Genomic DNA, 13,229 nt, shown 5'->3' on the forward strand with positions numbered 1-13,229 from the left:
GAATGAATGGAAGAAGGCAGGAAAGAGAAAAGAGAACTATTGAATGCCTCCTCTGTGTCTGCTACTGTGTGTGGTATGTAAAAATTGTATGTGGCAATTGGAAGACATTGGTATCATGACAAAAGTGCTTTTTACATGTCTCTCTCCATCTTTCTTAGCCACTCAGTAGCAGTACTCTCCTTTTGTGACTTCCTTGACATCACTCTTGCCTGGATTTCCTCTTACCCCATTGGCTGTTTTTGTTCCTCTGATCTGCTTGTAAATGTTGGTATGCCTCGGCACTTGGTCTGAAGTCTACACCTTGATTTTTACATTTTCTTCCTGGATGATCTCATCTAGTAATAGCTTCAGGTACCAGCTTTATTCATTGATATCCCAATTTTTATCTCTAAACCTGAGCCTCAGAGCTCCAGACTCAGATATCTACTTGTGTACCTGATGGCTCCTTTTCATGTGTAATAAGCATCTTACTCTTCAAGTGGCTAAACAGAACTCTTGATTTTTTCCCAATAGCTTGTTTCTCCCATAGCCTTCCTTTGGCTCCTGCAATCATTTCTTAATTTTTCTTGTCCCCTTACTGTCCCATTTTCCACATGGCAGCCAGGGTGATCTTTTAAAAATGAAAAACAGTTTAAGTCACTCTCCATTTTACAACTCTTCAGTGGCTCCCACAACACCTAAAATTCTGACTTCTTACCCTGGTTTCATGGCCCCAACCAGTATCATCTGCTAAAGCTGACCTTCTGGCCCTGTCCAGCCGTGCACATTTTGTTTCTTTTACTGAAACATCCTAAACTTGTCTTCACCTTAGAGCATTTGCTTTTGCTGCTCCCTTTGCTTGGAACACGTTACCTGCAAATATTCACAGTGCTGACTCCTTCCTGTCATTTTGGTCTCTGCTCATTTGTCCTCCAGAAGCCTCATGTGAACCACCCTATGCCAAGCAGTCCCTGCCTCATTTTATTCTCCACAAAGCACTTAATGCTATCTGAGATTACCTTGTTCATCGATTCATTATTAATTTCTTAGGAACTTTGTCTCTCTGATTCACAGATATATTTCCCTCTCTCTGAAGAGTATGAGGAACATAGCGGGCACTAAATAAATATTTGCTGAATCAGTGAATATACTGTATTATTTAATCTTCATGGGAACCATAGGCTTAGAGAAGTTGGTAAAGGTCTTGATTTCTCAAGTCTTTTTTTTTTTTTTTTTTTTTTTGAGACAGAGGCTCACTCTGTCATCCAGGCTGGAGTACAGTGGCACGATCTTGGCTCACTGCAACCTCTGCCTCTTGGGTTTAATTTATTCTCCTGCCTCAGTCCCCCGAGTAGTTGGGATTACAGGCGCGTACCACCGTGCCTGGCTAATTTTTGTGTTTTTAGTAGAGACGGGGTTTCACCATATTAGCCAGGCTGGTCTCTAACTCCTGACCTCAAGCGATCCGCCTGCCTTGGCCTCTTGAGGGATTTTAGGTGCTGGGATTACAGGTGTGAATCCCCATGCCTGACCTCAAATCTTCGAGGAATTTTCTCTTCCACTAAAATCTTGATGGCTGATCCATATCCTGCTTGCATTCAGTTTTCTATTTTTAATTTGGGTATAGAGAAGGGAAAAGATGTGTTATCACGATGGGCTATTATACACAAGGCCAATATTCTTGAAACAAAAAAATCTTTCAAGTGTCCAGAGGTAATGAGTTTCTTAGTGGTGTTGTCCACCATTTATTGGTCAGGGTAAAAAGGAAGGAAACAGAAAGGAAGGAAACTTACAGTAATTAAACATGTAGTGTGTGCTGAGTCCTGCACTGTGTGCTTTTAGGTATGTTACCTAAATCGAATCTCAAAGCCATCAATGCCAAGTTGATATTATTGTGTTGGATTAATGCATGGTTGATGTTATTACCCCAGTTTTATAGATGGAAAAACTGAGGCTCAAAAAAGCTAAAAACTTTGCTCCAGGTGGCACACCTATTAAGTGGTAGAGCTAGCTTTCTTAAACTGAGGGCTTCCTGACACCAAATTTCTGACTTTTTATGTTATGATGGTTGCTTTGTTAGATGGATGTGCTTCTAAAATAGTAAGGACAAAAATATGAATTCAATGCACATCCACATAGATTACAACAAATATCTAAAGCACAAGAGTAAGTTATATAGATTATATGGAAAACAACCTACAATATTCAATGCCTGAGCTTATAATTGGATGAATAGAATACAGAATGAACATTTGGTTCTCTGGCAGGGCTCATGTACGATATGACATAGAGCAGCTGTCCCCAGAGAAAGTTCTTTGTTTCCAGACTGGTACTACACAAGCAGCATTTGAGCAATTCAGGATTTCTTTCAGCTTTCACTATAAATAGAGCTCATGGAATTCTGTATATCAAAGTTAATGCAATGAAAAGGAGCTGCAGAGTATGGAAATAAACCTTAACTCATTCTATAAACTAGAAGCATGTTTGGCATCAGGAGGCCCTAAAACGCTGTCATTCCTTGGATGGATTCTGAGGTCTTATTTAGCATATGAAAGCGCAGAGTAGATCCTATTATGTAAGGAGACAGGAGGACAGCATAATGTGGTTACAAAATGAAGAACTTTGTGCCCTTCAGGGAAGAGTTAACAGGGAAGATATGCATAGAGAAAGACGTGTGATAAGAATGTGGAAAATGAATGAATGGGTGGCATGTATCTGTGTGTATTGCCGAAGCCGGGTTGCTGGATAATCCTCAGATGTCAGATTTCCGTAAGGCCAACATGTGACTCAAAGCTTGCCACTCAACAGAGAATACTGGGCTGTGCTGGTATTAAGAGGCTGGCTGGAAGCTAGGCTCCCACTGTGCACTAGCCTAACTCCCCGTCGCTCTCTGCGTGTGGGTGGGTGTGCATATGTGTGTGTGTGTGAGGGTATACATTTTATGCAGTGGGTGTTTAAAGAGCAGCTAAGCACTGAAGCTGGATTTCCACAAACGATCATCACGAGCACTCCAGACACACCAAACTTCCTCTCTTGGTATTTTTTTTTTTTTTTTTTGCTTTCATCCTTTTTTAAAAAAATTTTAAAACCCTGAAGGAGAGAGCCCCCAACATCCTGCCTACAGGATTGGGATTATTTTCTCTTACTTGTCTATGTGGGTGCCCTCTCAAGGTTAGAACTGAAGCTATGTGGGACCGGCATATTCTCCAGCACCAGATGAGAGGAGCTGCATGAAGCAGTAGCAGACACCAAAGGAAGAGTGACTCTGCCCTGCTAACATGAACAACAGCTTGCAGGTTAACCTGCCCAGAAGCTGGGCTGCTCCAAGTGGCTCGCTCCAGGAGAAGTCTGAGCATTCTTTTTTTCTTTTTTATTACTATAGGATGGAGGATGAAGCTGTCCTGGACAGAGGGGCTTCCTTCCTCAAGCATGTGTGTGATGAAGAAGAAGTAGAAGGTGAGCTTTATGGGTCTGGGAAAGTGTCTATTGACATACATATGTCTCTATAGATAATAACATTCATGCATTTCATTTTTAAAGTTAAACACCAAACCTTTTCTATAGGGTTTCATTAATCTCTACATTTTGCTTCAGCACAGAAAGTAATTTTAAGAACTTCATTGGACCATCAGAATCTGATTCAATATGAGTCTTGCCTGGTTTAAAAAAGTCTTATTTTAAGTAGGTACCTATGTTAGCTGTGCCTCTTCATCAAAAATAAACATTTTATAAAAAATACTAACCACCTTCCAATGACTAATTCAAGAAAGCTGCTAGATTTATATAAATATATTCAGCAGCATCGTTAATATTCTTTCTTGTAGCTTGTAGTGTAAAGATATAGATATTACAGAAGGATAATGATACCACTGTTGCAGGAAAAATGGGTTTAAGCTGAGGAAATTAAGAGTGGTAATCATGGATGAATGAATGTCAGTTAGAAGAAGATGAACAAGCATTTTTTATTTAAAAAACTTCAAGGATCTCTTTTGCTAATGTTTCCTAGTACCTGTTAAAAACTTAAAGAAGAGTTATATTTTATCTGGTACTATAATACTTTCAGTGGATATTCCCTTTTCCTGTCTCCTGACTTATCAATAATGTGGGAAAAATGCCATTTATCTGAGAGTGAGAAGGCAAAGCTGAATTAATATTTATTAAAATAATTATATGAAGGCATCACAGATATATATTATTATTAATATTTATAATGAGATTTTTAAAAACCAGGGTTATAGGCAATACTCAAATGTAACTTACAGGTAAATTATGTGATCAATTCCACATTTTAAAGTCACCTGAGAGACAATTCATCTGTGTTTTGGAGACTCTGGCCTGACTGGTGCCATATGGTAAACGTTTAGTGCCAGGCCCAGACTTGAACCAGACGGTGGTGGGCTTGGGGAAAAGAGAGTCAGTATTGTATGTTCTGGAGTGATTCTTCAAGCAGACTGAACACCAGGTAATGGGCAAGCGATGCTTCTGTGCCACTTGGAACAGTTTGAATAGTGTGGCTATCATGTTGTTTCTCGTGTTTCTTTAGTCTAAAGTTTCTTCTGCCCATGTGGTGTTAGAGGATTGGCGCCTCCACCCCCACCTCAACTTCCCGCATTTATGCTCTTGGGACTGACTAATAAGAGTTTGATGCCTAAGTTTCTTAGGAAAACGGAAACTACAGTATTTTCTTTCATATTGTTTTATGGGTCCCTTGCATTTTTACAACATGCTGTGGGAAAATGTCAAGCTGGTAAAAGCAAAACAATAAAACTTTTGTCTTAAGATTCTTGGAACCCATGATCTTAAATCATCATTTTAGTGACTCGGTCACTGTCCCAGTGTCAAAGAGGAGATACAAGTATTAAAGTTGTAGCAGATGGATATAAGAAATAATGTAACTTTGAGTAAATAGCCTATAGTTTTAAGTCAATTAAAGTAGAAAAAAGCTTGGGAGTGACATGCACTGTGTGCATATGTTTTCCTTTGAGAATAATATTCCAGCTAAGTTCACAAGAGATGTAAATCGCTTCTCAAGTTTGTAAGGTCCATAGGATTGACAGTACTCTACTGCAATAAGATACTGTATATTGTTTCTTAAGGCTTTGACTAAGAAGTGTATTTCCTGAAGTATTTCCCTTGATTTTCAAGCACAAAATTAAGATGACAACATAAATGAATAGCACCAAATCTGTAGCCAGGTTTCTTTAAGAAGAAACAGAAAGACAACCAAAGGTGGTAGAAACATCTGTAAAATTCAAGAAATGTGTTGGTTTTGTGATGATTAAACTTGCAGAATGGATGTATGTATTTTCCTGTTCTTATAAGACCTCTATTTTAGTGACTGTCTTTCATGTTGATTGGTACCTGAGCTGACTACATGTCTTTCAAGACATGCTTAGATAGTTGCCTGTTGCTGAATCCTGAGCCCCGCAGTAGGATTGCTTATGGGTTATTTCCTGGGTAACTTTCAACAGTGCTGACTGTCTTACAGTATAGTCTTGAAATTATAGTTATTGTTCATTAGAAATAAACAAAATTGTTCATTTTTAATTCGGTGTTCTCCCAATTGACCCTCCCGCCTTTTCACCTTACTTTATTGATGGGTGTGGGAGGACTTTGATTTTATAGTAGCTCTAGGTGATAGTATAAAGTAGTTGAAATGGACAGGGGTTTTATGGCATATCCATGGTTCCAGTGGTGGCCTAGGTAGGGACCTCTAAAAAGTATTCACATTTTGAGGGGAATGTTTCTTCCCAAGGGCATGAGTCAATCTCATATTTTTAATTGCATAGAGAAGAGAGTACTTGAAGAAAAGCAAACTATGATCTCTATTCTAAAGTATCTTCCTGGCACATTTATGGCAGAAGTGAATACCTCAGTTTTAAGGGTCAGAATTCAAAAGGCAAGGAGCTGGAACACTTTGCCTTTATGCTATTATTTACATTTCCTTTTATGCAAGTAGTTATTTCTCTTACTTCTAGAATAAACACAGAAGTTTACAATGTTTGTAAATATTCTTGGCAAAGTAAACTTAAAACTTTGTTTTTTTACAGTTATCTACATAAATAAGATGTTCTTTTAATAAATGATTATTTAAGTAACTAAGTACTGATAGTTCTTGTTACTTTGAAATATTCATGCTTTAAAAATTCGTAGGGTCCCCTAATTTGGGGTGATTGGATTCAGCTCAGCCTGACGGTAAGAAGAATCAGATACTCTCTCATAGTTCCTTTGAATGCTGTGGATCTGAGGAGAGAGACTTCAAACCACGCCCTCAGTTCACCTTGTTCAACTTTACTCTCAGTGGGTGGCATGACACTTAATCCACGTTCTAAAAACTTAATAGAAAACCATCAACTGCAAAACTCACTAAGAATAGAGTGAGTCAGAAGAGGAGTCATCTGTTTAAATGAATTTATCTATGTGGCATATATTTAAAGATCTAAACCTCATTGTCACATAATTTTCTTCATGTGTTAATGGCTTAAAGAGATACTCTTTCAAAATGAAACCAAGTGCCAGTTTTAATCTTTAAAATAAATAGAGGCCTTTAAGTCTGCTCTTCCACTGGTTGCCTTGTACTATGTGGGGTTTTGTAAAGTTAACATTTTTGGTGGAGAGTGGTCACTGTGGATACTTATTTTAAAATGTCAGTATTTCAGATATTCATATTTATTTCTTTATCAAAATGCTCCAGCTCCCACCCAGGCCCTTTCATGCTGCCACAGAATTGGTCTGTAGATGACAACTTAACATTACCAGAATGATCCAGAAGTGTTGACCATGAGGGACAACCACTCGCTTTTCATTTCAAATATAGACGGGGGAAATTGCTAATTACATAGGGTGAATGAAGGTTGAGATAGGAAGAGTCCCAGGTAGCTTTTCCCAAACAGAAGAAAATCCTATGGATGTTTTATTGTTAAAAAAGCTAGCCAGGATTTCGGATCTGTATGATATAAACAGATTACTTAATAGTCTCATATTTCGCAATAGGGGAAAAGAGCAAACTCCACCTTATCCTTTGAGATAAGGCTTTGGCTCTGCAAGGCTAGGTAACTCCCAGCAGGCCTTGGCAACTCTGACTTCATGAGGAGGGGCCTCTTTTTAACATCATGTTCAATAAACAGCTCAGAAAATAAAAAATGAAGTAACATAGTATTGGTTGAAATGTGTCTCCATTTGTGAGGCTTGGTTGGTACTCTCCTAAAGTGATTATGCTATATTGTGCTGATTTTCCTCTTCCATTCAAAACTTAATACAGTAGGAAGTATGCACCCATCTGTCCCAATGGAAGAATAATTCTACAAATTCTCATGTCTACTGGTGGACATTAAGAGGGAGTGTTGTTGAAAACGCATGGAATTTACAGGAGGATTGTTTTCAGGAAAAGTAAAAAAAATATGTCAGGGTCTGGGACAGGTAGATATTCACTAATTATTTGTTAAAAGAAAGAATGAATAAACAAATATATAACATAAACTAAAACATATGTAGAATCACTTTGTATAATCCTGTTACATATTTAAAAATATCTTTTGTTAAAAATTTGGTTCTCAAGGCCTGATGTGGTGGTTCAAACCTATAATCCTATCACTTTGGGAGGCCAAGGTGGGAGGATCACTTGAGGCCTGGAGTTCAAGAATGGCCCTGAAAACATGGTGAAACCCCATGGCAAAACCCCATCTCTACAGAAAAATACAAACAAAAAATAGCTGAATGTGGTGGTGTGTGCCTGTAGTGCCAGTTACTTGGGAGGCTGAGGTGGGAGAATTGCTTGAGCCCAGGAGATCAAGGCTACAGTGAACTGTGATTGTGCCACTGCACTCCAGCTCGGGTGACAGAGTAAGGCCCTGCCTCAAAAAAACAAAAGAGAAGAGTGAAAAAAAAAGAAGTTTGATTATGTTAGTACTGTTATTCTAATGAAATGATATAGCCTCTCATCTTATCCTTGGTATTATTCCTATTTGATTTTGCAAAGATCATTGACATATCATTTATATATTTATGCTGATAAGAAAAAGAAGGTCCTAAACATCTCTGCTTTATCAGACTCTTTCGTTCTCCTACCATGTTTTTTGAAGAGAGAGAGACTAAACTGATGAAATGGTGGTTTTTGTCTTTTTGGAAGTCAAGACCTCAACATTTTACAGATATGAAATAATGACTTAAACCTATTTCTCACTAGAGGATATTAGGATGATCTACTCATGTGTATTGGAGAAGGTAGTATATTTCTTAAAAAAAAGTGGGGCCTGGTAGACATTTTAAAATAATTCAATGGTATAAAACGTAATTGCCAAGAAGGAGTGAATGAAAACCTATCGGATGGGAAGGGAGGGGCCGAGTCGGCACTGGGGCTATTCTGAGCACTGGTTATAAGTGTCCGGTTGCATTTTGCTGGCCTCTTCTCTGCTGTTCACTCTAATTCCTCAGAAAACAGTGTGTACAGAGGAAACTCTTGGGCAAATACTGCAAAAGGAAAAGCCTTCTTAAAAGAAACAATGTATCCACACATTGGACCCTTCAAAGAAATATAGTGAGGTGTTTAAAAGTTGGTCCTTGAATAGCAACCTAGGTTTCCCAGAACAGGTTGAGCCCATACAGACCTTTCCCAACTCCTGCTCCTTTCTCCTCCTGGCCTCAGCTGAACGCTGGCCAGAGGTCCTAAAGTATGCAGCACTTAGCTCTGTAGCTGCCTGACACCTCCTGCTGTGTCAGGGAAGTTAAATATTTATATATAGATTTCTTTCACTTCAAGGAAGGCTGATGATAGTTCCGTGTGTTGTTGACACTAGAGTCAGACATTCCTTCCGAGAGTTTTCCAACTGTAGAGAATTCCCTGGTAGTATAGTATGGGCTAAAGCCTTCTTGAAGCCATTTCCTATCCTAGGTGTTGATGTTCTTTGATGGCAGTAAGCCATAGCAAATTGAACTTGGTACTTGCATTGTGTTTTGCAAGGATCCAGAAATTCTGAAATAATACACTTACGGCAGTTTTGTCTATAGATTGAGCTTCTTTTTAGAAGCTTTTTATCTGGTCATATTTGTGAGACATGTTGTTGATATTTATCTTTGGGAGTCTATTGTTTGTTTTATTCATGTGTTGTCAAAGCAGAGTGGCTAAGTATCAGTTTGCGAATAAAAGTTTAAAACTTGCTCTATCGCCAAATCATCACATAGGTGAAGGAAGCAACTTATAGTTTGGATTTTGGGTTTTTCCCTTTGTAAAGTGGGAACAATGGAGCATGTCATTCGCCTTAGAACTCTTAAGAACTACCAACAGCAATGTTGCTGCTGTACCTGGAATCAGGAACAGGAGTGCTTTATACCCCCCCACTCGCTGTTGTTTTTATTTCTGATTGAAGCCTCACCAATAATTTTCTTTGGTTGTTATCTTTTCTAAAAATTGTAACTGGCATAAAAATTGTTTATTTGCTTAAAACATTTCTCCCTACATCTATCCTTTGCCTTCCTAACCATGCTTACCTACTGATTCTTCTATTGGAAAACTCAAGCCAGAATGGTCCAGTGGAATTTCCCAAGGCCTCTCTGTTTTCCTTTGGACTCATTATCATCCTTTAAGCTCTGGGTATGAAATCTAATTCTCACTGTTAGACTGCTCTGACACACATTATCTTTAATTTGTTAAATTGTCTTCTTTTCCAAGAAAAGGCATATTAACCATAATGGTATACTGGGTAAAATATAAATGCTTGTCCATTGTGTAATAAAGCCTGCAACATTGCTTCATTTGGAAAACAGATTCAAGAATGCAGTGTTTTTCTGCCAGTGAGAAGGATTCAAGAGTCTAGTATATGTGTATGTATGTGTGTATAAACATGCATATATAAATGCATTTCCCCCTGTCTGCCACATGGACTAGAATAATTCTGCTTCCTCCTGGCCATTATGTAATTTAGGTGCCAATTAAATAAGATTATGCAACAGTATAGAAATAATACTATATATTCTAACCTGACCTAAATATTTCCCCCTTTTTATCACCACAAGATTAGAAATCATTGGGAGAATTGAGAATTGGGCCTGATGAGACTGAGTAAAATAAGAATATAATAAAGATCAGTTGAGGCCCTCTTGTTGATATCGTGAGCTTGCTGGTGAGATTTTTATTTTATTTTATTTTATTTTACTCTTTCCGCTGATTGCATTCAGGGGACTGAGGTGAGAGCCTGCCATGGCATAGGTTCACGGGAGGTTCCAACATTCATCCCTGGAGCTGCTGATTGCCAGGTGGGATGAAAGGTGAAGGTAGTGAGGGTGGTGAGTGACATCCACTGAATCAGCAGTATAGATGACTTAAATAATTCATTTCTCTGAATACCTAAAAAGTTTTCAAATCTGGTAAATTGTTTTACCTTTCCATAGAGTTAGAATTAGAAGGCAGCTATCCAAAGGGCTATATCCAATGTGTATACCTTTCTTCATACTCTGTTGATTTTTGAAAGAAGAGACTCTACTTAGACCTCATGAAATATTATTTTATTGACTATTTTCATGGTGGAATGCTCAGTAACTTTTACAAGGCCAAAAACTTTCGGAAATAAAAAGATTTTAAATTTTAGTAATATTGGTCAATATACCAGCTTTAGAGGGATAGAATTGTTATAGATGGGTTAAATCACTCCCCAACCCACAATTGATTATTAAATTTTTAACAGGAAATTCGATTCCTACTGAAAAATAAAGAAAATGTCTTCAAGGTAGAATGAAAGCTCATAACTGAATTTAATGGATACATGTGTTTGGCAAATTAAATCAGTATCTGATTGTTCAAGTTTTTCCTTGCTTTGATTCCATCTATGCTATGCTTTAGAGAACATAGTGGTGGTCTCAGGACCTTTTTCTGTTCCTGGTCGGCCACTGTCTTTCTGGGTAATACAAGGCAAATCATCCTCATGTGGTTATGGTTCCTTCATGCAAGTGCAGTGAGTAACCTGTCTCCTTAGCCACCTGCTAGAGATGCTCTAAGAATTTTTGGATAATACCGGAAAAATACCTTAATACTTCCAGTAAGCCATTAAGAAGTTACTTAATTTCTGAATCTCAGTTTTTTGTATAAAGGAGATAGAATTTGTACTTCTCATCTCCTAGTTTTTCTAGGAATATAAGTAAAGCAATTTGAAATCCCCCAGGATGAGCCCCATAAATTTAAGGTATTATCTTCCTTGCATGTGATCATTGCATGTAATTTATCTTTATGTGCAACTCTTTCTCACCAGTGATTGCTGTGATTGCAGAACACTGTCAGACTAAAGCTAATATTGATATTCGGTACTCAACAGATTAGTTGATTAGTACTTATGTTAACTCTTCTTATTAAATTTAATGTAACTGATGGACCATGCTTTTTTTTTTTTTTTTAATTTAAGCCCATCAAAATTGTAAGAACAGTTGCAGGTGTGAGCTCTAATATGTTGCTTTTCCAGGCTTACATGTATTGTTGAATGTGAGAACATATTGTAACTAGGACCCCGATTATTGTTCAGTCAAATAAACCAGCCATTATTTGAGGACACAAGGCTAGTTGATATGGTAATTTTAGAGATGTATCACATACCTAGGTGAGTTTACATGGAAGGCCAGGGAATATATCTCCTACAGAATAACATTAAATTAAGACCTAAAAGACAAAAAGGAATTTGCTAGGTGAATAATCAGGGAAGCATTCCAGGCAGGTGTGTGTGAAGGTCCAGAGATGAGAAAGAGGTAGGCCCATTTGAGAAACAGAAGTAAGGTTATGGTAGCTGGACCATGTGAACAGGGAGAGAGTAGTCTGAGGTGGATGGGACCCAGATGATTCATGGTCTTTTATGTTATGCTAAATTCTTCAGATTTTACTGAGTGCGCATTAAGGAAACATTGCAGAAAGGTTTTAAGCAGGGAAGTGATAAGACCAAATTTGTATTTTAGAAGATTCCTTTGGCTGCTGGATGGAGACAGTGTCACAAGAGGGCAAGGATAAAAGTGGGAAGGCTGTTGCCAAGATTCAACTGAGAGATGATTTTGGTTTGGACAAGAGTGGGGACAAAAAAGATGGAGACAAATGTGTTGAATTGATAGGTGGATGTATGGATGGGGGTTGCTTCTTCTGGATTTCTGCCATGAGAAATTTGGGGGATCATGTACCATTTTGTAAGATGGGGAACTGGAAGAAGAGTGGTGAGAGATGATAGGAGTTGGGCCTTTTGTATATATTGAATTTGAAGCACCTGTGAGATATCCCAGTAGAACTCTGAAGCTGGTAGTTGACTATACAAGCAGGAGCTAAGAAGAAAGGACAGGATAGAGATACAAATCTAGGAGTCCTAGGCATATAGTTAGCATTTAAAGGCATAGGAATGGATGACATTGCCCAGGGTGAAAGAATGGAGTGAGAAGAGGACTGGATTGGACTCTGCAAGTGCCGACATTTGGAGATTAACAGAGTGCAGTTGTAGAAGTAGGAGGAAAACTAGGAAGAGAGTGAAGCCTCTGAGGCTGAGAAAAGAGGGCTTTTAATAAGGAGCTGGTGATCGACAGTGCTGAATGCTGCCTTGAAGTCAGGTAGGATGAGAATTAAATAGTAGCTACTGGATTTGGCAAAAAGAAGGTGATTGGTAGCTTTTGTTAGTAATGTGGGTGTCATGGTTAGTTGGGAATCAAATTGGGGTAGATTGAAGAGTGCCCAAGAGAAAACTATCATTATGAGAAGTTAGGAAGAGACTTTGAGGTGATGCTAGAAAACTTTTAGCCTTTCCCTCTATGTGCTCCATTTCACTTAACTACTTAAAATATTTGGAATTATTATAGATGTTTTAGAACTAGAAAGGATCGTAGAGAAAATTTAGTTCAATATTCTCGGCTTACAGACGACTAGAGGAACCATGAAGAAGTTAAGGTGATTTGCTCGAGGTAACACTGGTAGGAGTTGGAATAACTCGGAAGGATCCAGGTGTTCTGACTTACCCAAGGCTGTGCTCATTCCAAAAGAGTGTGCTCGAGGTTGATTCCCTCTGCAGAGGGAAAGGAATTTAGGTAGGGAGATGGATGAGAACTAGGAGAAGCACCTGGAACAACAGGAAGTGGAAAGAACTGAAAGGAGTAAAAGGTGTTGAAAGAGCTCACGGAGAGGTGAGAGGGAAAGAAGACAGCAAGACTGGGCTCAGCATTTGAATGACCCCTGGTGGTAAGTGGGAAGACAGATGTCCCAGCTGGAAGATTGTCATATTTTGGAGCATCTTATGGAGATA

The 13,229-nt window shown here is 38.4% G+C and overlaps 1 protein-coding gene across 7 annotated transcripts in view; it reads left to right on the top strand.

Moving 5' to 3' along the window:
• Positions 1-13,229, top strand: part of SLC4A4 (solute carrier family 4 member 4) — a 495,962-nt gene that overhangs the window by 146,587 nt on the left and 336,146 nt on the right. For 5 of the 7 annotated variants that reach the window (XM_012464424.2, XM_064367811.1, XM_012464425.2 and 2 more), the window contains one exon: positions 3,362-3,435. In XM_012464424.2, coding sequence (XP_012319847.1) covers positions 3,362-3,435 — 74 coding nt within the window. Of the gene's footprint in view, positions 1-2,854; positions 3,016-3,361; positions 3,436-13,229 lie in introns of those variants that run through there. The other 2 variants (XM_012464422.2, XM_012464423.2) reach the window with 2 other exon arrangements.

This window comes from Aotus nancymaae, unplaced genomic scaffold (assembly GCF_030222135.1).
Source record: "Aotus nancymaae isolate 86718 unplaced genomic scaffold, 86718_ANA_hifiasm-v0.15.2.pri h1tg000006l, whole genome shotgun sequence".
In the NCBI taxonomy this organism is placed as follows: Eukaryota; Metazoa; Chordata; class Mammalia; order Primates; family Aotidae; genus Aotus; species Aotus nancymaae.